The following is a 25431-nucleotide window of genomic DNA, read 5'->3' on the forward strand; positions in this document are numbered from 1 at the left end:
GCCTCTTCTACTACCTAGTCATTCATTTCCTTTGGGAATTGATAAAGAAATTCAGGTGGAAATGGGGTGGAACCCACACATAGAATCCTTATTATTATTTATATTATCATATTGCCTAAACACAGCAATTTCTATAGGGGCTGAGATCACTGGTCCGTGTAGCCTTGTATCCCATCTGTGGCAGTGGCGATCACCATGTGCTTCAGAAGAAAGGACAGGAGCCCTGCAGCAGGCAAGTTTGGAATGAGCTGTCCAGAGAGGAAGCTCCTTCCTAATCCCCATCAGCTAGTGATCAGCTTATGCCTTGAAGCAGGAGGGTTAATGTCCTTTCCATGAATTTGTTTTTCCTCCGCATCTTTGCTGTGAAATTTCCATGTCAAAATCGTAGCCTTACTCGTAACTCAGGGTCTGTGTGTGCTTTGAGTGCCCATCTCACTCAGTCCATATTCGCCAGTTTTTTTCCCCTCTCTTGCAAATAGAAAATGGTATCATTTTCTTAGGCTACCTGGAACTGACTAGCTCAAAACCTACATACAGGACCCAGATATTTTTATTTTACGACTTTCTCCCTAGCCCTCCTGAACATCAGCACCTGCTTCCTTGTGCTGCCAGGATTTCCAACGAGAAGTGTGTTTACTTTCTCCAGCGAGGAGGCAGAGGGAGGGACCTTCCTATGCTGAGATCTATTCACACCTCTACAATGGGTCTCCCAGTTAAATATTAACTTTAACCTCATGTGCGCATACTCTGTGGCTGGATGCTATGGAAACTCACTTAAGGTGGCTGACAAGGGATGCAGAGGAAACTGAGAGACAATGGTGCTTACACAATGGGTTTCTCATCAGTTACTCAGCCACTGGGCACCTTAGCTGGCAATACTCCATTAGGTTCAGATGGGGAATGCACATCAGACCCCTTACTCATTTCTGTGTGTGTTTATAAATCAAGAGCAGAGACGTTGCTCCCCAGAAACCGCGGCACTTGTGCATGCTGAGTTTATAATGCTTTGACTGCCTGGGGATGGTGGCTTTCAGGATTTTTGATTAGTATCTTATGCCAACAATTTGGAGAGAATTGTACATGTAGCCAAGTAATAATGTGCACATACGTGATATGTTATTATTCCTGTCAAGTCAAGTTTATTAATAGTGATTTAGCCAACATGCCCAAAACACAGCATATTACAATAAACTTTAAAACTAAAGCCACAATCGTAAAATATTCAAATACATATCAATACACATTAAAAAGAACATAAGCCAATTAAACCATATAATCACCCTGCCACTTGCCTCTTCCTTATTTCGGCAGCTGGCCATGCAAATAGGGCAACCACTTGGATCACAGATACATTGTCAATTACTAATAAACAGTCTGTTTTCTGAAAGGTTGTAGAAAAAGGCATTGGGGACAAAAAACACAGAAAGCCATTTTGACCTCAAGTGCATTACACATTACTATATAACAAATGATCAGTCTTCCACCTGCCCAGAGCCACATGGGCAGAGGCAGTTACATTTCTCAATGCCAGTATATTGGCTTTCTAAGTAAACTATTACTATTCATATATTTTATTTGTATGGCAGTAATGTTAGGGGCCCGAGTCAGGATCAGGGCCCCATTGTGCTAGGCACTGTACATACTCATAATATTCTGCTCTGAACATTGGAGTCTTTGCAGGTTCTTGCAGGTGTCAGTCAGTGGGCATGATTCCAATCTCAAATTGGTGTAAATTAGTAGTAGCTCCGCTGAAGTCAATGGAGCTGCACCGGTGTGGGAGGAGAATCAGACCCATAGACTTCAAACTGAGCAAAATTGAAAATCCCGATGATATTATTCCCTGCCAGAGGACAGCCTCTTTAAAACAGATGCAGATTCTAACCCTAATGAGTTTGTCACTTTAATAAATGTACTATGCATTGTACATGAATAGGACATAAATGCCCATGTAAGGGCACAAGCACACATGCAAACATTATGGAGGCACCAGACACAGTTCATAGTTAAGACTGAGTTGACGAAATATGTGTACTGTACTGTGTAAACCTAGCACAGAATAAAAGAAACCTATTCCAGATGGGCACTGACGCCCTTGAGTGACACGCGGTGGGGACAGAGAGAAGCTTAGGGCATGTCTACACTACTGGCACTACAGCGGCACAGCTGTAGTGCCATAGCGTAAATGCTTTCTACATCTATAGAAGGGGGTTTTCTGTCAACGTAGGTAATTTTTCCATCGACTTAGTCGGGTGCACACTGGTGCTTAGGACAGCTTAACTACAGCGCTCAGGGCTGTGAATTTTTCACACCTCTGAGGGACGTAGCTAGGTCTATCTAATTTTCAAGCATAGACCAGGGCAGCATCTACCTTTTGTTGGGCTAGCAATGTTGGTTAGGAGCATGAAAAAAATCAACGGCCTGACAAAGCTATGCCAGCAAAAGCACTAGTGGGAGTGCACTTATACTGGCAAAAAAGTTGTTCTATGTGCAGTGTATTCCGTTCGGGGAAAAATAGCTCTTTGATGCTATAAACTGCATCTAGCCCAGAGGGTTTGCTGGGATAGCTATACAGGATTAGAAAATTTTCTAAAAGATATGCTTTAGTTCAAACAGGAATTAATTCCAGGAAGGGCAACGGGGTCAAACTAGATGATTGCTGTGGTCCCTTCTGGTTTTAGAATCTGTGTCTCTAGAATAGGTGTGGCCAGAGAGAAACTGCATGGTATTTGCTGTTTCTCAATGAAGATTGAGATCTTTGCCCTGCAGCCATTCACACATCCATTTCACATCAGAGCAGAGAAGCGTCTATGTTCTGTCTGTGGCAGCCTTTCACTTTATAAACTATATTACATTTCCCGTTTTTTTTTTTCCATGCTTCAGTGACTGCTGCCTTTTGTGGGCTAGATTAGGGAACAGAAGCCTTTCCTTGCTTGCAAATTTAACCAGTCACTTGCTTAGCAGTTTATCCTCTAGAGATAGGACCAAATTTGCAGCCAGCCTGAGAACTTGCATACCCAATTGTTTACCCACACAGCTGATTGTGCCCACCAAGCTGGCTGTACATCCATCTTGCACACAATATTTCTGTGTTTGAACAAATTGAGTCTGTTGCTGAGATCCAGACAGATAGAGAACATAATTTACTAGCATGTGAGAGGGTACACGCTAAGCAGAGAAAGTAAGTATACTATATAAGAGTAGGTTAGACAAACACCTTTCAGGGATAGTCTAGATAATACAGGGGACTGGACTAGATGACCTCTCGTGGTCTCTTCCAGTCCTATGATTCTATTATTTGTCATACAACTGATTCTAGTCCTACTCATTCAGTAGAATATCTATCTGTCCTTGGGGAGACAAGGGAGTTGGTGGTAAACAGGACTGGAATAGCTCCCCCTGGGACTGGACCTCTGCAGATATACACACCCCTCACAGCTTCAGTGGCATATCTGCTCAATGTGGAATTAAAAAGAATCCATCTATGTCAGGAGCTGATTGTATCAGTCGGTCTCTGTCACTGCAGCAGCTGCAATTTCCTTTTGCCAAAAACAGAGTGTGTGAAAGGAAAGAACAGACATGCCCTGTGGCCAGAACACCCTCTGCTGTGATTCTTTTATATCTGTGACACGTGGCCAGAAAGGGTTAAACATCCTGCAAAATAAATGACTCAAATTCAACCTTTAAAGACATGTGGGGAGATAATGTTAGTGTTTTTGTGTATTTACATACATATGGGTAGTGGTCAACAATGTAATCAACAGTCCCTGTCTATGCTGTATCCTGATCATTCAGAGATCAAAAGAACATCCTAGCATTTAAATGATCTGTAAACACAGATACCTCTGTATTCATCTTTCTTTGAAATGTATAGCAAATAATCTGATGAAGTGAGTTCTAGCCCAGGAAAGCTTATGCCCAAATGAATTTGTTAGTCTCTAAACTGTCACAAGGACTCCTCTTTCTTTTAGCAAACCATCAGTGAATGGTGGAGGAATAGGCAAATGTCTTGTGTTAATTCGTATAGCTAGGTACTGGTGATGGACCCACTCCAAAGATGCCCTGATTACTTATTGTACCCAGAGGGATTCCGACTTGTCAAAGGCGGCCTGAAATTGTAAAAAAAGATCCTTGGGTCCCAATCCTGTTTATCTCAGATCTGCTTAAGCTTCATCAGGGGAAGTTTGAGTCATCAGACTGAGATTCCAGTTAAGCTGGAAACACCCTGGATATGATATTGGACATTGGACTATAACCTATGAACTAAATTCTAAAAGAACTCTTTGCAACTATAAAGCTATGTATCTGAACCTCAAGAACTGAACTCCCATCTGTATGTATATTGATCTTTTAACCATACTCCCTCTCTTTTCGGATAAATTTTAGTTAATAAGAATTGACTGTACCGTGTTTTTGGGCAAGATATGGAATATTCATTAACCTGGGAGGTAATGTGTCTGATCTGTTGGGATTGGTAGAACCTTTCTATTTATATGGTGAAATAAGATTTTCAGAAATCTTCATCATATTTGACTTGGGTACTGGATAGAGGCCTGAGGCTGAGTTACTTTAAGGGACTGTGTTGTTGGCTTCTGGGCAACCAGTAAGGTAATAAAGAAGCTGTTTTGTGCTGGCTGGGTAAATATAAGTATTAGAATATGCACCAGCTTTGGGGATTATCTGCCCCATTCTTTGCAGTTTACCCTAACTGAGTGACCTCAACTGGCCCCCACTGGGACCCTGGTCACAACATCTCATAAGCTAAGGGTTGGATCTGTCCAGTTCCTGGATGAGACAACTCCCTAGAAAACCAAATTGCTGCAAAGAGCAGTACTGGTGGCTCAGAAGGGAGTGCTCGTCCTTCTGAACACAATGCTGGCACATTGGGAGAGGCAGGGGCAGCGACAGGCATATACTACTGGAGCTGTAACTGTTCCAATGAAATGCAGAACTGACCTCCTGAGGTCATTAAAATCCTGAGACCACGTGCAAGTGCCTTATTATTGGTGTCTGACCTAGATTCAGTGCACTTCCATTCTGCCTCCCTAAAGGTTTCAGAGGAATTCAATATTTTCCTTCTGTTCTGGTACTGACTGTTTCTTACTGTTGCCATTGTGCTGTGCACTGTTAAACAGCTGCTGCACTCCAACTCAGAGTTGCATCTCCTGATGGGGATGATGATCCCTCGGTATAGTTTGCAGAGTGAACTAGAACAAAAAGTGCTCTCGGAAACTGCATTGCCCTGTAGGGGAATCAAGTTGGGATACGTGTCTGGGGAAGCATAAACTGCACAGACTCTGAAGAATCAAGGTGCTTCTTGGAAATTTCACTGCTGCAAAAAGGTTAACTCTGCATTAACCCTTTGGAGACTGGGGATGTGCACATACTTTTCCCTAAGCACCTGACAATCTGGAAAATGCCTGCAAGTCTGTAGGTGGAAAAACATTCTTGGAAACAGGATGGGACTGTGAACAAGTGGGCACTGAGGTAGAATGGTTGCTCACAGGCACAATGTCACTACAGATTTGTCCCTGCCACTACCCATGGGCACCGAACAGGGCAGAGTCTGAGCCCTCTAACTTGGACACATCATTGGGTGCATTGTCTCCACCTACTACTCCCTTGAAGAGAAGAGGAGATTCTACGGGCAGCTTTTCTGTAAAGTGAAATCCCTGTTAGTGGGATAATAGATCCATGATCTAATTATAACTTTGGCCCAAAGTTTGCTGGAGACTCCATAATGACCTGGATATGAATCCAAAGATCTTAATTCTCCTTAGCTTTGGGATAGTGACACGCAAGAGAGCTGAGGATCAAGGAGGCGTTTCACTGATTTAGAGAATTGAAGGCTGTAAAAGACCTGCTAGGCCCTGTCTAGTTCAACCTCACCTGAGCCCAGTACAGGATTGTTTCTTACAATTTATTTGTCAGGGCTCTGTCTCATCTGGTTTTAACAGTCCCAAGTGAGGAGGCTCCTACTGGTTCTCTTAGGGGGATGATTTCATGGTCTCTTAGAAACTTTGCCATTTAACATTCATGCTAAATGTTCCATTGCGCATTTAACATTCATTTCAGTGCATTATAGCAGCCAGTTTAAATAACAAGCTCCTAGCTGATAAGACATTACAATCCCTTTATTTGGCCTTCTCTAATTGACTCCATGAATCATCCAGAGCCACTGAATACAATCAGCTGAGACCTTGGCTTTAATCTGGCCCACAACCTATAGACATTAAAGACCAGACTTCCTCCTGCTTTTCACTGAGCTCCCTGCAGCAGGCACAGAGTGGCTGCTTTCATCTGATAAGGTGGGTTATTATTATTATTAGCCAGCAGAGAGGGACATGGACTCCGTTGGAGCAAGAGAACAATGACAGAGAGGTAGCTGGACCTGGAGCCTACTGGAACATGGCTCCTCTGGGAGGCTAGCTCAGAGGTGCACGTACATCTTCCCCCGATGTCAGAACTGTAGTTATTAAAGAGCGTGACAGCCTCTGGCCTCCTTGAGAAGGAAAAGAAGGCATTGGCACGAATCAGTGTCACATTCGTGTCCCTATTCCATGCCCAGATTGAACTCAGCAGTGAACTGTTCCTGCCAGCCTGGAACTTTAGAGGGTTTTAAATCACTGGTGTATGAGGGATTCAGAGACAGACAGAAAGGCAGGCACCTGAGAGATCGTTTCAAAGAGGACAAGATCAAAGCGTGTCCATCAGCAGGGTGGAGACAGACACACCGTGGCAGGCTAGAGTGGGGTAGATTCACACCCCAGCTTGCCACAAACTCAATGTTTGTGTAGAAAAGCCCTAAGGGCTGGTCGACCCACAGCAGCCATGCAGACTACGGGAGTGTGATTTCTAAAGCACACTTACATGCTATGTATTAACCGGTCCATGCAGACCCTGCTGGTGTGCACTAACAGTTCCCCAGTGCGCTTTAATACAGCGCTTCTGGAAACAGTACTGGGTTAAAGTGCACCAGGGAACAAACACACTAAATGCTAAACCAGGGTCTCTGCCACCAGGGTACAAAGCTTAAACTAACCTGTAAGGAAGTTTTATAGGCAAAACAGAAATGAAAGTAGATCCTATTTAGACAAGACTTTTGGGAAATATCTGGAAAAAAACCTACCCTTCTCATTACAGTATCAAAGAGAGAGCCCCCAAACTCCACTTTGGACACAGAATGCATGCACTGCTAAAAATACCCCCACCCCCCAAGCGAAATTAATAAACCCCGAAAAAGCCCTAGTAACGCAGTCAGAGTCAATGAACCGCTGTTAGGTTTCTTGCTGCCATCAGCTGGCGGTAGGTGCGCACTACACCCCACGTTTTGCTAGTCAGGATTCTCTTTCGTCTTATTACTCAGAGCGATCCCTGGTGTTTTTCACTCGCCCAAAGCTCCTAGGCAGGAGCAGAGGGAAGAAGATGGTCTTGGAAACCGTAGGTATTGGGGTGTCCACACATAGCCCATCCCCGTCACCCCGAATCCCCCTTCTCTGCATCACTCCCCCTCCTCTCCGCAGCATCCCGACTCCTCCGTCCCTTGCCCCTCCAGCTCCCATTCCCCCTTCCCTCCCATCATCCCCTTCTCCCCATTACCTCCCCCTCAGATCCTACTCCCCAATTCCTCCTTCCTGCCCACTCTCCTCCTCCCCCCTCCCCCGATCTCGCGAGAGCCAGGCACTGGCTCTGCCCTGTGCCCTCCCACTGTCATGGCGACTCCCTGAAGCCGAGCAGCCCCAGCCCGGCGTGGAGTTCTCTGCGAAGCCCGGAGCAGGCGAGCGGCGGAGCCGAGATGCATTCAGACGATGTGAGTCCGAGGTGGGGTTGGTTCGGCTGCGTCCGCCGGCTCCAGGCAGCTGCGTCCTAGCTAATCAGCGCCCCCAAGGCAGGGTTCGTTCGGTTGCGTCCGGCCGCCGCTTCCCTTCCCCTTGCCCACGTGGAAATCAGAAGGGTGCAGAGCATGTGTAACCTACAGACCCACCGGCTCCCATGGGGCGCTGGCCATGCTGCAGCAGGGGAATGTGCCTCCCTCCCCGGCAGTACATGGGGCTGTTTGCCCTAGACGGGGAATGGAGACCCAGATCTCCCATGTGGTAGCTCAGCACATGGAGTGGGGCAGCACCTGGGTGCCTCTTTACTCCCACCCCCTGCTTCCTTGCCTCTAGGGGTGGGAGATGGCTGTGGTGATGTGCAACCAGGTCTCCTGAATGAATGTACAGAATCCCTAGTTATAGGGTCTCCCCTCCGAGGCTTGGAAACTGTATTTCCTGCATGGCAGGTAACCATAGGGTCACCCCCAGGACTGTCTTGGGAGTTAAAGAACATGGTCAGGACAGGAGCTCGACAAGTGCCTGTGCTTTGGTTTGCAGGTTTGTCCAAGCAGCTGTGGCTTCATCTGTGATGCTCATGTGCTAGCAGCTGGCTGCTGCTTTGGCATATAATGCAGCCAGTTACATTGCTGGTGTGCGTGTATGTTTGTTTAAATACTGCGTGTGATTATCACTGTGCCCAACACTATTATAACCATAGAGCTTGGAATGCCTCAAGGCTTTACAGACTGCATAGAAGACATGGTCTCTATTCTAAAGAGCTTTGGGTTAAAATGAAAATATGAGAGACCCACAGGGGATTGGGTAGTAGATTACAGGAAGTTCATATGCTGGTTTAGAGAACCATGCATCCATTTTAGTGGGTTTTAATATTTTGTTTGAGTTTTTGTAGTTTTACATTATGAAAACGTATAACTTTGTGTCAGCAACAGTGCATCTTCCCTTGCTGGTGAACCCACCCCACAAAACAAACAAACAAACAAAAATAAAGAGGAAGTATGGATACATACACTGCGCAAAGCACTAGACTCCAAGCTTGGTTTCCTTGCCTGCAATGTGCTGTAGTAGAACCATGTGAGTCTCGGCTCCTGGGTTTTATTCCAGGATCTTCTGCTGACTTGTCTGACTTTGACCCAGACAGTTTACTGCTCTGTGCCTCAATGTTACCATCTGCAAAATGGAAATAATAATCCAGATCTTCCCTCTGTTGTTAATGAATGTTTGTAAAGTGCTGAGAGAGCCCTGGATGACTGGCTCCTCTAGAAATGCAGGTGCTACACTATGAAATGTACTAACTGACCTCTTGTTTATTCAGATTGTCTGGGACAGTCTTGGAAACAAACAGTTCTGCTCATACAAAATAAAGTGAGTATTTCAGGATCCAGCTCTGCGTCTTGCTCTTCAGATTCTGATTTGAGATCCAAGTTGCTACTGGGAGGATGACTTCCTGGCTGCCGGGGTCATGTGCTATCTGTTTCAAATAGAGTGTCCCTTAGCACTTTAATTTAACTGCTTCAGGAATGCTGCACATTCCAAAGGGTGGGGTGGAACCAATAGTTTGGAATTAAAAGGTTAGGAAACTCAGGGTATATCTGGAATAAAAGACCCACAGCATGGCCGTGGCTGGTTCAGATCAGCTAACAGGCTGCAGGGCTAAAAATTGCTGTGTAGTTGTTTGGGTTCATGCTGGAACCTGGACTCTGGGACCCTCCCCGCTTGTGTGGTCCCAAAGCTTGGGCCCCTGCCTGATCCCAAACATCTACAGAGCAAATGTATAGCCCTGTGAGCCCACATCAGCTGACAGGATGTTTTACTGCAATGTAGACATATCCTGAGTGTCTCTGTGACTCAGTTCCATCTATAAAATGGAGATAATAATCCTCTACCTGACAGTAGCAGTTGTGAAGCTTAATGCATGAATACTTGTACAGTGTGAGATTCTCGGATGGAATCCTCAGTGTTACTGTTAGCAGCTCATCTAAAGTCTCTTCTTTCCAGGACAAAGACACACAACTTTTGCCGCAATGAGTATAACCTGACAGGTCTGTGCAACCGATCATCCTGTCCCCTGGCAAACAGCCAATATGCGACTATCAAAGAGGAGAAAGGTGAGACTTCTGCAGTGCCCCAGCAAGGGCCTCGCAACCTTGCACGGCACTTCTCCTTCTCTCTCTCTCACTGGAATCATGGGCAGCCATTGCTCTTCCCTCCAGCTGACAGCATCCCTTTAAGGCTTCTTTGTGTCTCAAATGCACATTGGTAAAATATCCAGCCAGACATATGCCATGCATTAAGGCTGGTGTCAGAGTAGCAGCCGTGTTAGTCTGTATCCGCAAAAAGAACAAGAGTACTTGTGGCACCTTAGAGACTAACAAATTTAATTCAGCACGAGCTTTCGTGAGCTACAGCTCACTTCTTCAGATGCACAGAATGGAACACACAGACAGGAGATATCTATACATACAGAGAACATGACAAGGTGGAAGTATGCATACCAACAGGAAGAGTCTAATCAATTGAGATGAGCTATCGTCAGCAGGGGAAAAAAAACTTTTGAAGTGATAATTAACATGACCCATAGAAGGCCAGGATGGTATTTTCTGGAAGATCACCGATGGATTGTAGTTTCCTCAGGAAGTCAGTGGTGTCTCGAAGATAGCTGGGAGTGCTGGTAGCATAGGGCCTGAGGAGAGAGTCCACATAGCCAGACAATCCTGCTGTTAAGGTACCAATGCTTGAGATGATGGGGCGTCCAGGATTTCCAGGTTTATGGATGTTGGGTAGCAAATAGAATACACCTGGTCAGGGTTCTAGGCATGTGTCTGCACAGATCTGTTCCTGTGGTTTCTCAGGGAGTTTTTTGAGCAGATGGTGTAGCTTCTTTTGGTAATCCTCAGGGGATCAGAGGGTAATGGCTTGTAGAATGTGGAGTTAGAGAGCTGCCTAGCAGCTTCTCGTTCATATTCCGACCTATTCATGATGACGACAGCACCTCCTTTGTCAGCCTGTTTGATTACAATGTCAGAGTTGTTCCTGAGGCTGTTGATGGCATCCTGGCCACTATGGCTGTGGAAGCCCTCTACACCAATATTCCACACAAAGATGGATTACAAGCCATCAAGAATAGTATCCCCGATAACATCACAGCTAACCTGGTGGCTGAACTTTGTGACTTTGTCTTCACCCACAACTATTTCAAATTTGGGGACAATATATACCTTCAAGTCAGTGGCATTGCTATGGGTACCCGCATGGCCCCACAGTATGCCGACATCTTTATGGCTGACTTAGAACAATGCTTCCTCAGTTCTCGTTCCCTAATGCCCCTACTCTACTTGCGCTACGTTGATGACATCTTCATCATCTGGACTCATGGAAAAGAGGCCCTCGAGGAATTCCACCATGATTTTAACAATTTCCATCCCACCATCAACCTCAGCCTAGATCAATCCACACAAGCAGTCCATTTCCTAGACACTACTGTGCTAATAAGCGATGGTCACATAAACACCACCCTATACCGGAAACCCACTGACCGCTATACTTACCTATATGCCTCCAGCTTCCATCCAGGACACACCACATGATCCATTGTCTACAGCCAAGCTCTAAGATACAACCGTATTTGCTCCAATCCCTCAGACAGAGATAAACACCTACAAGATGTCTATCAAGCATTCTTAAAACTACAATACCCACCTGCTGAAGTAAAAAAAAACAGATTGACAGAGCCAGAAGAGTACCCAGAAGCCACCTACTACAGGACAGGCCCAACAAAGAAAATAACAGAACGCCACTAGCCATCACCTACAGCCCCCAACTAAAACCTCTCCAGCGCATCATCAAAGATCTACAACCTATCCTTAAAGATGATCCCTCACTCTCACAGATCCTGGGAGACAGGCCAGTCCTCGTTTATAGACAGCCTCCGAACCTGAAACAAATACTCACCAGCAGCCGCACACCATACAACATAAACACTAACCCAGGAACCTATCCTTGCAACAAAGCCCAATGCCAGCTCTGTCCACATATCGATTCAAGTGACACCATCATAGGACCTAATCACATCAGCCACGCCATCAGGGGTTCGTTCACCTGCACATCTACCAACATGATATATGCCATCATGTGCCAGCAATGCCCCTCTGCCATGTACATTGGCCAAACCAGACAGTCTCTTTGCAAAAGAATAAATGGACACAAATCTGACATCAGGAATCATAACATTCAAAAACCAGTGGGAGAACACTTCAACCTCTCTAATCACTCGGTGACAGACTTGAAGGTAGCAGTTTTGCAACAAAAAACTTCAAAAACAGACTCCAAAGAGAGACTGCTGAACTCGAATTAATATGCAAATTAGACACAATTAACTCAGGCCTTAACAGAGACTGGGAATGGCTGGGTCATTACACTAATTGAATCTATTTCTCTATGTTACGTTCTCCTCGCACCTTCTATGGGTCATCTTAATTATCACTTCAAAAGTTTTTTTCCCACTGCTGACGATAGCTCATCTCAATTGATTAGACTCTTCCTGTTGGTATGCATACTTCCACCTTTTTATGTTCTCTGTATGTATAGATATCTCCTGTCTGTGTGTTCCATTCTGTGCATCTGAAGAAGTGAGCTGTAGCTCACGAAAGCTCGTGCTGAATTAAATTTGTTAGTCTCTAAGGTGCCACAAGTACTCCTGTTCTTTTTAAGGCTGGTGTGTGTATCTCTCTCTCCAGTGGGTTGAATTGCTCAGCTGTGTGCTTTCAGGAATTTTCTTTATGTTCTTTTCTTTTCACCTCCCCAGTAAGCCAACTGTAAGCCAACTATAAGACAGAGGGAATGGCTCAGGGTTCTAAGCCTCAAGTTTGAAGCCCCTAGACTCTCTGAGTATGTCTACACTGCAGTGTAAGCCCTGGGTTAGTAGAACTCAAGTTAGCAGGCCCTGGGTCTGTTAACCTAGGGGTTGAGCATCTACCCTCATTTGTAATCCCAGGTTACAAATTGTTGAAACCTGAGTCCCAACCTGGGGTTCCTGCATCTACACTGCATTATACAGGCTCAAGTCCAACTGCCCATATCCCAGACTTCCTTGTGCCCTCCCAAAATGTGGCCACTCTAGCCCTTTGTTTGTGGTGCAAGGTGGGAAAACCCACCAAGCTGGACTGTGCAGAGGACAAAGAAAGTCAGCTCATTGGATTGTGGGATACTCCCATAGCACAAGTCCAGTGGGGCTGCATCCAAACTGCAACGCATTAGGACTTGAACCCTGCGTGTCAGCTTGACTCAGGCTTGGACTCACCACCCTCAGGAAACCCTAAGTTAGCGTGGTTTGTGTGTAGACAGAAGGAGGGTTAGGTTTGAGCCTGAGTTCGACCCTGGGTTTATACTACAATGTAGACATACCCTCTGGAGCCACAGAGTGGGCTCAGCCTGTTGCCCCACTGTGCAGTTCAGTTGTATGAGACCTCTGCCTTGTGTGGATGTGAAAGCTCCCTGGGGACTTTCCTGTAAGAGTTGGTCAGCCTTGAGGTCTGTGGCCTCCTGCTCCCCCTCGCTTGTACAGCTGTTGTGCAACAGATTGCTGCTGCTCTTCACATTGAAGGTGGCTGCATCTCCGTAGGGCTGTCTGTGATGCTCTTTGTGGGGAAAGATGCTCTGTGTCTGTCAGTGGTAGCCTTCACTGAGACTTAGTACAGCAGATTGGAGATCTGAGCAAGTGTCCCAGTGCTGGAGTGTTTTGCAGTGACTGGGATGAGCTAAGCCTGTCTCCTGGGTGCCTAATGGTGGTTTGGGTGAGTTCATGTTATTCCTCTTTCCCTTAGGTCAGTGTTATCTGTACATGAAGACAATAGAGCGGGCGGCTTTCCCCAGTCGACTCTGGGAGCGGGTGAGTTAAATCCCATACCGAGCCTGAAACTTAATCCAGCAAGCTGACAGATGACTCTGGTGTTTTGAAAAAAAGTTCCACTATTTACCACATATCCAAAGCGTTCCTGTTTAAACCCACCTAAATCAACCCTAGTGTTTTTGTCCCTAGGTGTGGGCGGTGTGATGCAGTAGGGGCTGTCTGTGTGGGGGATGGGAGAGCCGGGGAGGACTTTTAGGTGAGGGACAGGATCTTTAAGCCTGTAACCTGAGCCAGGTGGGGGAGAGGGGGTTAGCACCTTGGCCTGGGAAGCTGGACAAAGGAATCGGCCGGCTGGAGGAGGGGCAGTTCAGTTTCGGTGTTGGGCTGGGTGAGGGGAATTCAGGGGATCCTATGCTGGATCCAAGCGCCCTGAACTCCGAGAAGGATTCAATTGGGGGGTCCTGGTTGGGCCTCCAGGCTCTGCTGAAACCTGCGTTCCTGTTGTCCAATAAACCTTCTGTTTTACTGGCTGGCTGAGAGTCACTGTGAGCCCCAGGAAGAGGGGTGCAGGGCCGGACTCCCCCACACTCCGTGACAACTGGTGGCAGCGGCGGGAGATACTGCACCCCGTGGACAACGCTTCCTGCAGTAAGTGACTGAGGAGCAGTAAAGCGAAGGGATGATGTTAGGGGTGATTAACCCCTGGGGAGTGTGTGCCCAGTGAGAAGGACTTTGCAGTAACGGTCCCCCGGGGGATTGCAGCGAGCGGTCCCAGGGGCGGAGGAGTCTGCAGCTCGACCCTGGCAGAGAGGTGGTGACCTCAAGAAGGACTAGTGCACTAGGAGGTCTCCCTGGAAACCGTAGGGAGCGGCGAGCACCCCGGCCTGTGAGTGGCCAGCAGGAAGATGTATGCCAAGCGGCGCAAGTGCAACCTGGTGGAGCTGTGCAAGCAGAGGGAGCTGTGCAGAGGGAGGCTCACCAAAGACCAGCTGATTGCCCAGCTGGAGGAGGGAGACCGCTTGAATGAACGGAGCCCTGTCTCTGAGGGAAGCAGCCTGGCAGATGCAGCACAGGCACCAGTATCTGTCCCCACTGGGAATGGTCAGCCGGCGGCTGAGGGCTTCCCGAGACCCCCCATTCCTATGCCTAGGGGAAGGGCGGGGAGGAGTCCAGTGGCTACCAAGGGCACCGTGACCCCCCTGGCCAGCAGGGGATCCTCCCGGCGAAGCTCACCCCCCAGCAGGGGATCGTTCCGGCGACGCTCGGCATCCGTGGAGCGCAAGCAGCTGGAATGGGAGAGAGAGCTAAAACTGAGAGAGCTGGAGGATCGTGAGAAACAGAGAGAACATGACCGGGAGGAGAAAGATAGACAGCGTCATCATGAGCTGGAACTGGCGAGGCAGAGGGGCAGTGGGCCCCTGGCTGCAGTGAGTGAGGGGGAGCCCAGGACTGCGCGGAGCTTTGAGAAGTGCATCCTGGCCCAGCGTAAGGAGTGGGAGGACATGGATGACTTCCTGGATGCCTTTGAGACGGCCTGCGAGCTGCACCAGGTAGCTCCGGCAGACAGGCTCCGGGTTCTCACTCCCTTACTGGACCCCAAGGCCATGGCATTGTACTGCCAACTGGGAGAGGAGGAAAAAGGGAACTACGATCTATTCAAGCAGGCCCTGCTGTGCGAGTTTGGGCTAACTCCTGAGATGTACCAGGAGAGGTTCCAGAGTCAGTATAAAACCGCTGAGGTCTCATATCTGCAGCTAGCCGTCCGCATGGAGGGATACGCCAGCAAGTGGGCAGATGGGGCCCAGACGAAGGGGGACGTGGTTAAACTGCTGGTACTGGAGCACCTGTATGAGCAGTGCCCATCCGACCTGAGGCTGTGGTTGAGGGACCAAAAGCCAGAGAACCTGGATATGCCGGGCGGCTGGCTGATGAGTTTGTGAAGAGCTGGTTGGGGGGTGGCAGGGAGGAGTCTCAAAGGAACAGGCCCGCCGCGATGCAGGGAGAGTGTCATCCTGGGACCTCCCAAAGGGGGAATAGGGAGAACCCCCTCCCAAGGGGAACGCCCAGCATCAGGGACAACCGATCGGTTCGAGGGGACCAACGGGACATGAGCTGCTATCAGTGTGGCCAGAGGGGCCACATACGGTCCCAGTGCCCCAGACTCAAGGACAGACTGAGCAGACCAACCCCACACTGGGTTAACTTGGTAGAGTCCCAGCCGGATGAGAGGCAGCATTCGCAGAAAAGGGGGGCTGACCGTGTATCACTTGCGAAGGAGGGAGGAGGGCCCCAGGTCAGCTCCTCTGGGGGGCTGGATGCTCTAGGCTCCGAGTTTTTGGTTTACAGGGTGGGCACAGGGCTGCCCTTCCGGAGAGAGTGCCTGGTTTCCCTGGAGATAGATGGAAGGAAGGTCACTGGGTACTGAGACACGGGCGCAGAGGTGACGCTGGCCCGGCCTGAGGTGGTAGCCTCAGATCGGATGGTGCCCGACACCTACCTGACCCTGATGAGCATGGGCGGGACCCCATTCAAAGTGCCAGTGGCAAGGATACACCTGAAGTGGGGGGCCAAGGAGGGCCCAAGGACGTGGGGGTACACCTGCATTTGCCCACAGAGGTGTTAATGGGGGCGGGACCTTGAGGACTGGCCAAGCAACGCCCGGGGTGCCCTGGTCGTGACCCGTAGTCAGAGGCAGCGCAGGGTACTGCGCCCTGACAACGGGGAAGATACTCTGCCCGAGGCGCAGGACCCTAACCTGGTGGGGAGGGAACGCCCAGGGACACGGCTTAGAGAGGCTGCGGCCTCAGACCCAGCCGATGAGAGAGAGCAGGTCCCCATCCCTGTCCCAGCTGCTGAGTTCCAGGCCGAGTTGCAGAAAGATCCCTCCTTGCGGAGGCCAAGGGACCTGGCTAACCTCAGTGTGGTACAGATCATGAGGAGAGGTTGCGAGGAGAGGTTCCTGTGGGAGAAGGGGTTCCTGTACCGAGAATGGGCTCCCCCAGGGGAAGTGGAGTCATGGGGGATCAGGAGGCAGCTGGTGGTTCCCCAGAAGTTTCGCCACAAGCTACTGTACCTGGCCCATGACATTCCTCTCGCAGGGCACCAGGGAATCCGGCGCACCAGGCAGAGGCTGCTACAGAACTTTTACTGGCCTGGGGTCTTTACCCAAGTCCGACAGTACTGCCAATCCTGTGACCCCTGCCAGAGGGTGGGGAAGGCCCAGGACAAGCGGAAAGCGGCTTTAAGGCCTTTACCCATCATAGAAGAACCTTTCCAGAAGGTGGCCATGGACATAGTGGGACCTCTCAGCAGGGCGACCCGGTCGGGGAAGAAATACATCCTGGTGGTGGTAGATTTTGCCACTCGCTACCCCGAGGCGGTGGCCTTGTCCTCTATCGAAGCAGACACTGTGGCAGATGTGCTGCTGACCATTTTCAGCCGGGTGGGGTTCCCCAAGGAAGTCTTAACGGACCAGGGGTCCAACTTCATGTCGACTCTGCTCCGGTGTTTGTGGGAGAAATGTGGGGTCCAGCACAACTGGGCCTCAGCGTATCATTCCCAGTCCAACGGGCTAGTGGAAAGATTCAACGGGACACTAAAGATGATGCTAAAAACATTTATGAACCAGCACCCGCAGGACTGGGACAAGTACTTACCTCACCTGCTGTTCACGTACAGGGAGGTACCCCAGGAGTCTACTGGGTTTTCGCTTTTCGAATTGTTATATGGAAGGCGGGTAAGGGGGCCCCTGGACCTGATGAGAGACGAATGGGAGGGGAAGGCTACTCCCGATGGAGAGTCGGTGGTGGAGTATGTCCTGATCTTCTGGGAAAGACTTGCTGAGCTCATGAGCCTGGCCAGGGAGAATCTGGCCCAAGCCCAGAGGAAGCAGAAGGTCTGGTATGACCGCACGGCGCGGGCCTGTGCCTTCGCCACCGGGGATCAGGTGATGGTTCTCATCCCCATGAGGAAAAACAAACTCCAGGCTGCCTGGGAAGGGCCCTTCAAGGTTGTCAAGCAACTAAATAAGGTAAACTATGTGGTGGAGCTGTCAAACCGGGCTCATCACCACCGGGTGTACCATGTGAATATGATGAAGCCATACTATGACAGGGGGAATGTAGTATTGGCTGTGTGTGGACATTGGGAGGAGCAAGGAGATGACCCTTTAGTGGACCTATTGCCTGGGAAAAAAGCTGGTTCCCCCCTGGAGACAATTCCCCTCTCTGATCAGCTGACCCTGGTCCAGCACGCTGAGATCAGAAGGGTGCTGCATCTGTACCGACAGCTGTTTTCCAACCAGCCTGGACGCACTAATTTGACCGTCCACTGGGTGGAGACCGGATCACATCCCCCTATAAGATGCTCCCCTTTTCGGGTCACTGGGAAAACTGCCCAGGACCTAGAAAGAGAGGTCAGGGACATGCTGGCTCTGGGGGTGATCCAGCCGTCTTCCAGCCCTTGGGCCTCGCCTGTGGTGCTGGTCCCAAAAAAGGATGGGTCAGTCCGGTTCTGTGTGGACTATCGAAAGCTCAATGCTTCACCGTGTCTGGTACCCCATGCCCAGGCCTGACAAGCTCCTAGACAAGCTGGGAGGTGCTCGGTACCTCACCACCATGGATCTTACAAAGGGCTACTGGCAAGTGCCGCTGGACGCAGATGCCAGGCTGAAATCGGCCTTTATCACCCCTCTGGGGCTCTACGAGTTTCTGACCCTGCCCTTCGGCCTCAAGGGAGCGCCGGCCACCTTCCAGTGCCTGGTAGATCAGCTACTGAGGGGGATGGAGAGTTTTGCCGTGGCGTATATTGACAACATCTGCGTCTTCAGCCAGATCTGGGAGGACCACGTGTCCCAGGTTAAACAAGTGCTGAACCGACTCCGGGAGGCTGGGTTAACAGTAAAGGCTGAGAAGTGCAAGGTGGGGATGGCTGAAGTATCTTACCTGGGCCATCGGGTGGGGAGCGGCTGCCTAAAGCCGGAACCAGCCAAGGTGGACGTGATCAGAGACTGGCCCGCTCCCCAAACCAAAAAGCAGGTCCTTTATTGGGATGGCGGGGTACTATCGAAGGTTCGTGCCCCACTTTAGCTCCATAGCTGCCCCCATCACTGAGCTGTGCAAGAAGGGGAAGCCAGATAATGTGGTCTGGACCGAGCAGTGCCAGCAGGCTCTCCTGGCGCTGAAGGAGGCTCTGGTTAGTGACCCAGTTCTGGCAAACACAGATTTTTGACAAGCCCTTTATGGTGTTCACTGACGCCTCAGACACGGGACTGGGGGCGGTGTTAATGCAGGAGGATGAAAAGGGGGAGAGACACCCCATCGTGTACCTGAGCAAGAAATTGCTACCCTGGGAGCAGAACTACGCGGCCATCGAGAAGGAATGCCTGGCCATGGTGTGGACCCTTAAGAAACTGGAGCCATATCTCTTTGGGCGACACTTCACCATGTACACCGACCACTCTCCCCTGACCTGGCTGCACCAGATGAAAGGAGCCAACGCCAAGCTCCTGAGGTGGAGCCTGCTCCTGCAGGACTATGACATGGACGTGGTCCATGTGAAGGGAAGTGCCAACCTGATAGTGGATGCGTTGTCCCAGAAAGGGGGCCCTGAACTTCCCCAGGTCACTGGGCAGAGTGACCCCGCTCAGTTCAGTCTAGAAGGGGGAGAGATGTGATGGAGTAGGGGCTGTCTGTGTGGGGGATGGGAGAGCCGGGGAGGACTTTAGGTGAGGGACAGGATCTTTAAGCCTGTAACCTGAACCAGGTAGGGGGGAGGAGGTTAGCACCTTGGCCTGGGAAGCTGGACAAAGGAATCAGCTGGCTGGAGGAGGGGCAGTTCAGTTTCGGTTTTGGGCTCGGTGAGGGGAATTCAGGGGATTCCATGCTGGATCCAAGCGCCCTGAACCCCGAGAAGGACTCAATTGAGGGGTCCTGGTTGGGCCTCCAGGCTCTGCTGTAACCTGCGTTCCTGTTGTCCAATAAACCTTCTGTTTTACTGGCTGGCTGAGAGTCACTGTGAGTCCCAGGAAGAGGGGAGCAGGGCCGAATTCCTCCACACTCCGTGACAGGCAGTATAACGAGCAGGTTCTGACATGGGGAAACAGCTCAGGACTGGCAATGGGATACAGACACTTCCACCTTGGCATTGTTCTAGTCCACACTATTTTAATTTTTCTTCAACTTATGTTTGAAAATAAAAGCATCAGCTGTTCTGAAGAGAACATATCCTCTATTGCTGAGCATGAATGCAGTATATTATTTGTATACTGGACCTGCAGAACCCTTGTGTCACTGCAGTTAATGGCACTTAACCTCCTAATGAAATGTCTTATGCCAAGAAAATATCCAACAGCAGCGTAGTCCCTGCTTTTCACAGACTATTAGCTCTGTCATTTTACACTGACTCTTTCTTTAGAAAGCCAGGGCATGCTGTGTTAGAGCTCAAGACTGGGTCTTGGGAGATTTGAGTTCAGTTCTCAGTTCTGCCACAGACAGTCTGTTAATCTCTCAGTGCCTCAGCTGTATAACTGGGATAGGACTTGGGGAGATGTGAAGATACCATGGAGATGGATGCTGTATAAGACACTAGGTAGAACACAGAATGGATGAATCACTGACCAAATTGCCAGGCTTTCATTTGTAATCTAACCTATGATCAATAGAATCCGAAACTAGGAACTTTTTAAGTGTTCCTTTGAAGTAATGGCCAAGGAATTTTTTTCTTTGAATGTGTCTGGTCTGGTTGGCTCTGGGGATTGTTAATACATAGACTTGAACCTCTTTTTTTCTAATCTGATCTGAGTTGGTCTGATCCTCAGTTCTCATCTGATAGGCCAATGAACAGCTGTCAATCTGTAAATTGAGATGCTGGGACATAATTCCTTTCGCAAGTGTCCGTGCCTCAAAAGCCATCACCACAGCTGGCTCCTTTGTATGTAGCATCAGCAGAGAGACCAAGGATTGGATAGATGGGCTACAGACTGAATTCCTTTTGTGTTAGAACACACTCATAATAAGAGACTGTTCCTGCCCCAAAGAGCTTACAGTCTAAATAGGCAAGGCAGACAAAAGGGTAGAAAGGGAATTTTCCCATTTTATAGAAGACGATATAAGGGCTAGAGAGATTAAATGACTTCCCAAGGTCACACAGGGAGTCTGTAGCAGAGCTGGGATTAGAAGCCAGATCTTCTGAGTCCCAGTCCAGTGTCTTAACTGCAAGAACATCCTTCCTCTTGACAGCTGGGTTTTAGGGGGAAAAAAAAACAGGAGCGTAAGTGGTGTAGCACCACAACCACCTTAAACTCCACTCCCCTTTGTGAGGATGTCCCAAAATTGCTTCTGCTCCAAAGCTTTTTACCCTCCCTCTCGCCATCAGGTCCGACTGAGCAAGAACTATGAGAAAGCTTTGGAGGAGATAGATGAGAACCTCATCTACTGGCCACGCTTCATCCGTCACAAATGCAAGCAGCGCTTCACCAAGATCACACAATATCTGATCCGCATTCGGAAGCTGACGCTCAAGCGACAGTAAGTGATGGTGGTTCACTTCCTTCTTCCTTCCTTCTGCTCCATTCCATCAGCCTGCCTGTCTCTCTCAGGGCCGGTCTATAGTTTAAAATAAATAAATAAATCCTTGTGCCCATCTAACTGAATCAGTTTGAAATTTATTTAGTTACAACCCTAATGTAGATGCACTTAAACTGATTAAAACTGCACTTTTACAAGCTTAGCTAAGTTTCCTTTGACAGGCCAGTTTGTGCCAGGTGGGGAGCAGGGAGCATCCTGTATCGGGGGTTGGGGAGAGACTTGAATAAACATTCACTCACTTGATGGGCATCAGTGGCTGGTAGACTGAAATCTTCACTAACTGCCCTTCTCTCTTCCCCTATCACAGGAGGAAGATTGTTCCTTTAAGCAAAAAGGTTGAAAGGCGAGAGAAAAGGAGAGAGGTAGTGTGACTCTGGTGCAGTCCTGATTCCACTGCTCCTGTTTTTGGTTTTTTTTTCATCTTGGAAATGAATTGATGCCAACTCCTCTTTCCTCTGGTACTAGGAAAAAGCCCTGATTGCTGCTCAGCTGGACAATGCCATTGAGAAGGAGTTACTGGAGAGACTAAAGCAGGAAACGGTAAGGGTTACCACTAACATCTCCTAGCACAAAAGTGTGTCCCTCTGCTAAGGTAGGGAGTGTTTACCACACTCATTCGAACAGCGATGCATGAGGCAGAATAGAATCCAGCCTGCTCTCCCATTGCTGTGTTGGCACCATGTTTGCTAACAGGAGTTCACACTTGCTTGTGATCATTAGCTCGGCTGAGATGGGAGAGGCTAAGAGGGGGTTCTTCTTACACAGCCACTCTTCTGACATTGGGGAATGCTGTTGGGAAGATGAGCTCTCTAATATTACAAGGACAGAATTATTGGTCACTGGCTCTGTACTTGTTCAGGCTCTGAGTCCTGAAGTGCTGTATAATGTGACTGGCATAAAACGCATAATAAACCAATGCTATAAACCAGTGAATAACTGAGTAGTCTCGTCCGCCTGCTAGAGTCAAACCCTTTACTTCCTCAGCATCTCCATCTGGGCAAGGCCTCTGGCCACCTGCAGCAGTGTCAGCAGAGAGAGGCTCTCTTGGCCAGGGTAGCAGTGCAGCCTTTAGCAAGGGCCAATGAGGAGAGCTGATTTAAAAGAAAGGCACATGGGAGAAGGGGCAATCACTGAAATTTGTCCTTTTTTTATCATCTTAAAATATTGAGAAGTTCAGTCTTTTCTACCAGTCCTAACAATCCACTTTCTCTGTGCCCAATGGGCGAGACAGCTTGGTAGCTTCACATAGCAAATCCAGCAAACTGTACCTATGCGCTGAGATTTACCCCCACCTGCCAAACCAGAAACAGGATATATTGTGCGTAGGCTCTGGATTTCACATAGCTGGGTCACTTTGCACCTGCTGCACTTCACTTCTGGAGGGCGCACATAAGGTTTGGCTGCAGTGTATCACTGAAGTCCTTTCAATGACTTGATGATCAACAGATCTGTGCAGGCTGAAATACGGGGGTGAGTATGGACGAGCTGACTCATGCTTCAGGGCTTTACGTGACCAATGCAGAGATCAAGAAAGTAAGTTGTATCTCTCCCTTCCTGGTGTACACTGCTAGTCAGGGCAGATTCCTTAAGGGCCAGTATAAAATGTGGGATGGATTTTGTGGCCCGTTAGTCTAATCTAGTTTGGTATAACTCGTGTTCTTAGCCCCCAGCATGGTGTGAACCATAGCCAAGAGGAGTCAGTTCCTAGCTGATCTATCTTCCTGGTATGATTTAAAGCAGGTGCTTGTTTTCCTTTCAGTATGGAGATATCTATAACTTCCCCATACATGCCTTTGACAAGGCTCTGGAACAGCAGGATGCAGAGAGCATAGCAGAGTCTGACACGGAGGAGGAGGAGGAAGACGAGGTAACGTTTTTTTAAAATTCTTTCATCAGACTGGGGCAGTTGGAAAGATCATAGAATATCAGGGTTGGAAGGGACCTCAGGAGGTCATCTAGCCCAACCCCCTGCTCAAAGCAGGAACAATCTCCAGACAGATTTTTGCCCTAGATCCCTAAATGGCCCCCTCAAGGATTGAATTCACAACCCTGGGTTTAGCAGGCCAATGCTCAAACCACTGAGCTATCCCTCCCCCCCAAAATATATATGGAGATATACCTATCTCATAGAACTGGAAGGGACCCTGACAGGTCATCGAGTCCAGCCCCCCACTTTCACTAGCAGGACCAAGTACTGATTAACTTAAGTTAAACCATGACTGCAGTAGTGCTGGACCCATTATATATATGCACATGGGGTTGTATGAATTTTGCAGAAGAGGGGTGTATATGTAGACAACTGCATATTAATATTCACTCACATCTCCATTCTCCTCTCTCCTATTGTTTGCCAAGTACAAGAGGAGTCTGGCTTGTAGCTCTGTTCCTAGTCACTTCCTCCAACCCCAAAGTCCTTTACAGATAACTCCACTGTCTGTAACTTGCCACGAGTGTTAAAATCCCTTACTTGAGAATCAGTGCCAATAATTAGGGGATTTAGTCCAGAAAACAGTCAAATTGTAGAGATACCACTATAGCTTGCAGAAGGCAGCCTGCTGTGTGCCACTGCTGCAGTTAGTAGTGTTCCCTGCTCAGCAGAGACACCAGGCAAATGCATCACTTGCTTCTGAAATTTGTTCTTTGTGAATGCTGTGTGGTGGGGAGAGTGTGTTGCTATAAGTTCATCATTTACAGTTTTGAGTCTTCTACTTAGGAAATGGGGGACAGGGCTACAGGCTCCCCTGTAAATCCTGTTCTGTAAAGGATGGTCCAGGACCCTGACTCCCAGTATCTGAGTGGGTTGTGCACACCCCTCCGACAGTGACACTCCCCCCTACCCTCATGCGGTGTATCCCGTCTAGATGCTCAACTTCTGACCTGATTTCTTACAGAATGCTGACAAGCGGGAGTTTGTAGAAGAAGATGAGAGCGACCTCAGTGACTTTGAGGTATGTGAAACATCCAGATAGCCTGCTCCTTCTGCGCATCAAATGGCAAGGGGTATAATGCGTGTGCAGTGATACAGACACCAAGAGTTCTGGCCCTGATCTTGCTTGACGATTACACTAAACTGGCTGAAGGGTTATAGCTAAACTTAGAGCATGAGCTCGCCAATATTACGAGGACAGAATTATTGGTCACTGGCTCTGTACTTGTTCATAGTTGTATTTGGCTCTGAGCCTCAGTCCTGAAGTGCCATATAATATGACTGGCATAAAATGCCAGAATATTAAATCAATGGAATGCAGCCCTGATCATCCTGCCATTTTCAGTCCTCCTACAACTGCCCAGTTTAACTCCTTTTAATCCCAAACATCCTCCCCTCTGGCTGTGGTCAGAGCTGTGTTCATGGGATTAGTGCCTGAACAATTGGATTCACATGTTGTTATATCAGACTGCAGCGTATCTGTTCTATTCCCTTCAAAGGCAGCATGGAATAGACAACAGGGAGCCAGGACCTACATGCTAGGAGTAATGCATTTGCAGAGGAGCGGAGGCTTACTTAAAATACAGCACTTTCAAGTCAGTATCTGTATTAACCCTCCTGCCTTCCCTCCTGTCCAGGACATGGAAAAGCTGGCAACAAGCAGTGAAGAGGAGCAGGACGACAAATCCTCCAGCGAGGAAGAGGAGAAAGAGATGGCGGAGAGGACCTGTCACTCCAAATCCAAGGGCAAAACTCCTGTGAAAGGACCAGCAAGGATAAAACGAGCCTACATTGAAATAGAGTATGAACAGGAAACAGAACCTACATCCAAACAGAAAGCAACCTGACTCCTTTGAAGGAGGGTATAAACTTGAGCTGTGTGCTGGACAGTGGGACTGTATAGCTGGAGGAGTACCTGACAGTGTGACTTTAGCAGGGGGCATTTTGACAGGTGCAGAATCACAAATTTAAATATTTTAATGTAATAAAAAAACAAAAGCAGGTTCTGGCTATTAGTAGCTGTGTCTCAGGTGTTCTCTTGCACTTGTCGGATGCAGGCCCGAAGGCTACAGTTGTCACAGCTGTGGTAGATTCCTTCAAGCAGGATCTGCAAGGGGAAAAGCACAAACACCTCACTTTCAGTACTGTTTGACCTCAGATGTTACTACTCTCCTGTTACCCACCTTAATTACATTGTAGCAACTGGAGAAGGGTACTGCAAACACTGAGGCACTATGGGGG

General features: G+C 48.6%; 2 protein-coding genes across 3 annotated transcripts in view; one reads left to right on the forward strand and one right to left on the reverse strand.

The window, feature by feature from the left end:
* Nucleotides 1-25431, reverse strand: part of TTI2 (TELO2 interacting protein 2) — a 748585-nt gene that overhangs the window by 717571 nt on the left and 5583 nt on the right. Inside the window, exon 7 of one of the 2 annotated variants that reach the window (XM_050940073.1) lies at nt 25150-25297. The exons of the other annotated variant lie outside the window; for it this stretch is intronic. Within the exon in view, the coding sequence (XP_050796030.1) occupies nt 25217-25297 (81 nt within the window). The 3' untranslated portion in view covers nt 25150-25216. Of the gene's footprint in view, nt 1-25149; nt 25298-25431 lie in introns of those variants that run through there. 2 annotated transcript variants of the gene reach the window in all.
* MAK16 (MAK16 homolog) lies at nt 7681-25205 on the forward strand. The gene is made up of 10 exons (XM_050940251.1): nt 7681-7807; nt 9145-9194; nt 9828-9937; nt 13652-13716; nt 21052-21203; nt 21571-21625; nt 21729-21803; nt 23023-23130; nt 24155-24211; nt 24828-25205. The coding sequence occupies exons 1-10, from the start codon at nt 7793-7795 to the stop codon at nt 25035-25037; spliced, it is 897 nt and encodes a 298-aa protein (XP_050796208.1). The 5' UTR covers nt 7681-7792; the 3' UTR covers nt 25038-25205.

This window comes from Gopherus flavomarginatus, chromosome 2 (assembly GCF_025201925.1).
Source record: "Gopherus flavomarginatus isolate rGopFla2 chromosome 2, rGopFla2.mat.asm, whole genome shotgun sequence".
Classification (NCBI taxonomy): Eukaryota; Metazoa; Chordata; order Testudines; family Testudinidae; genus Gopherus; species Gopherus flavomarginatus.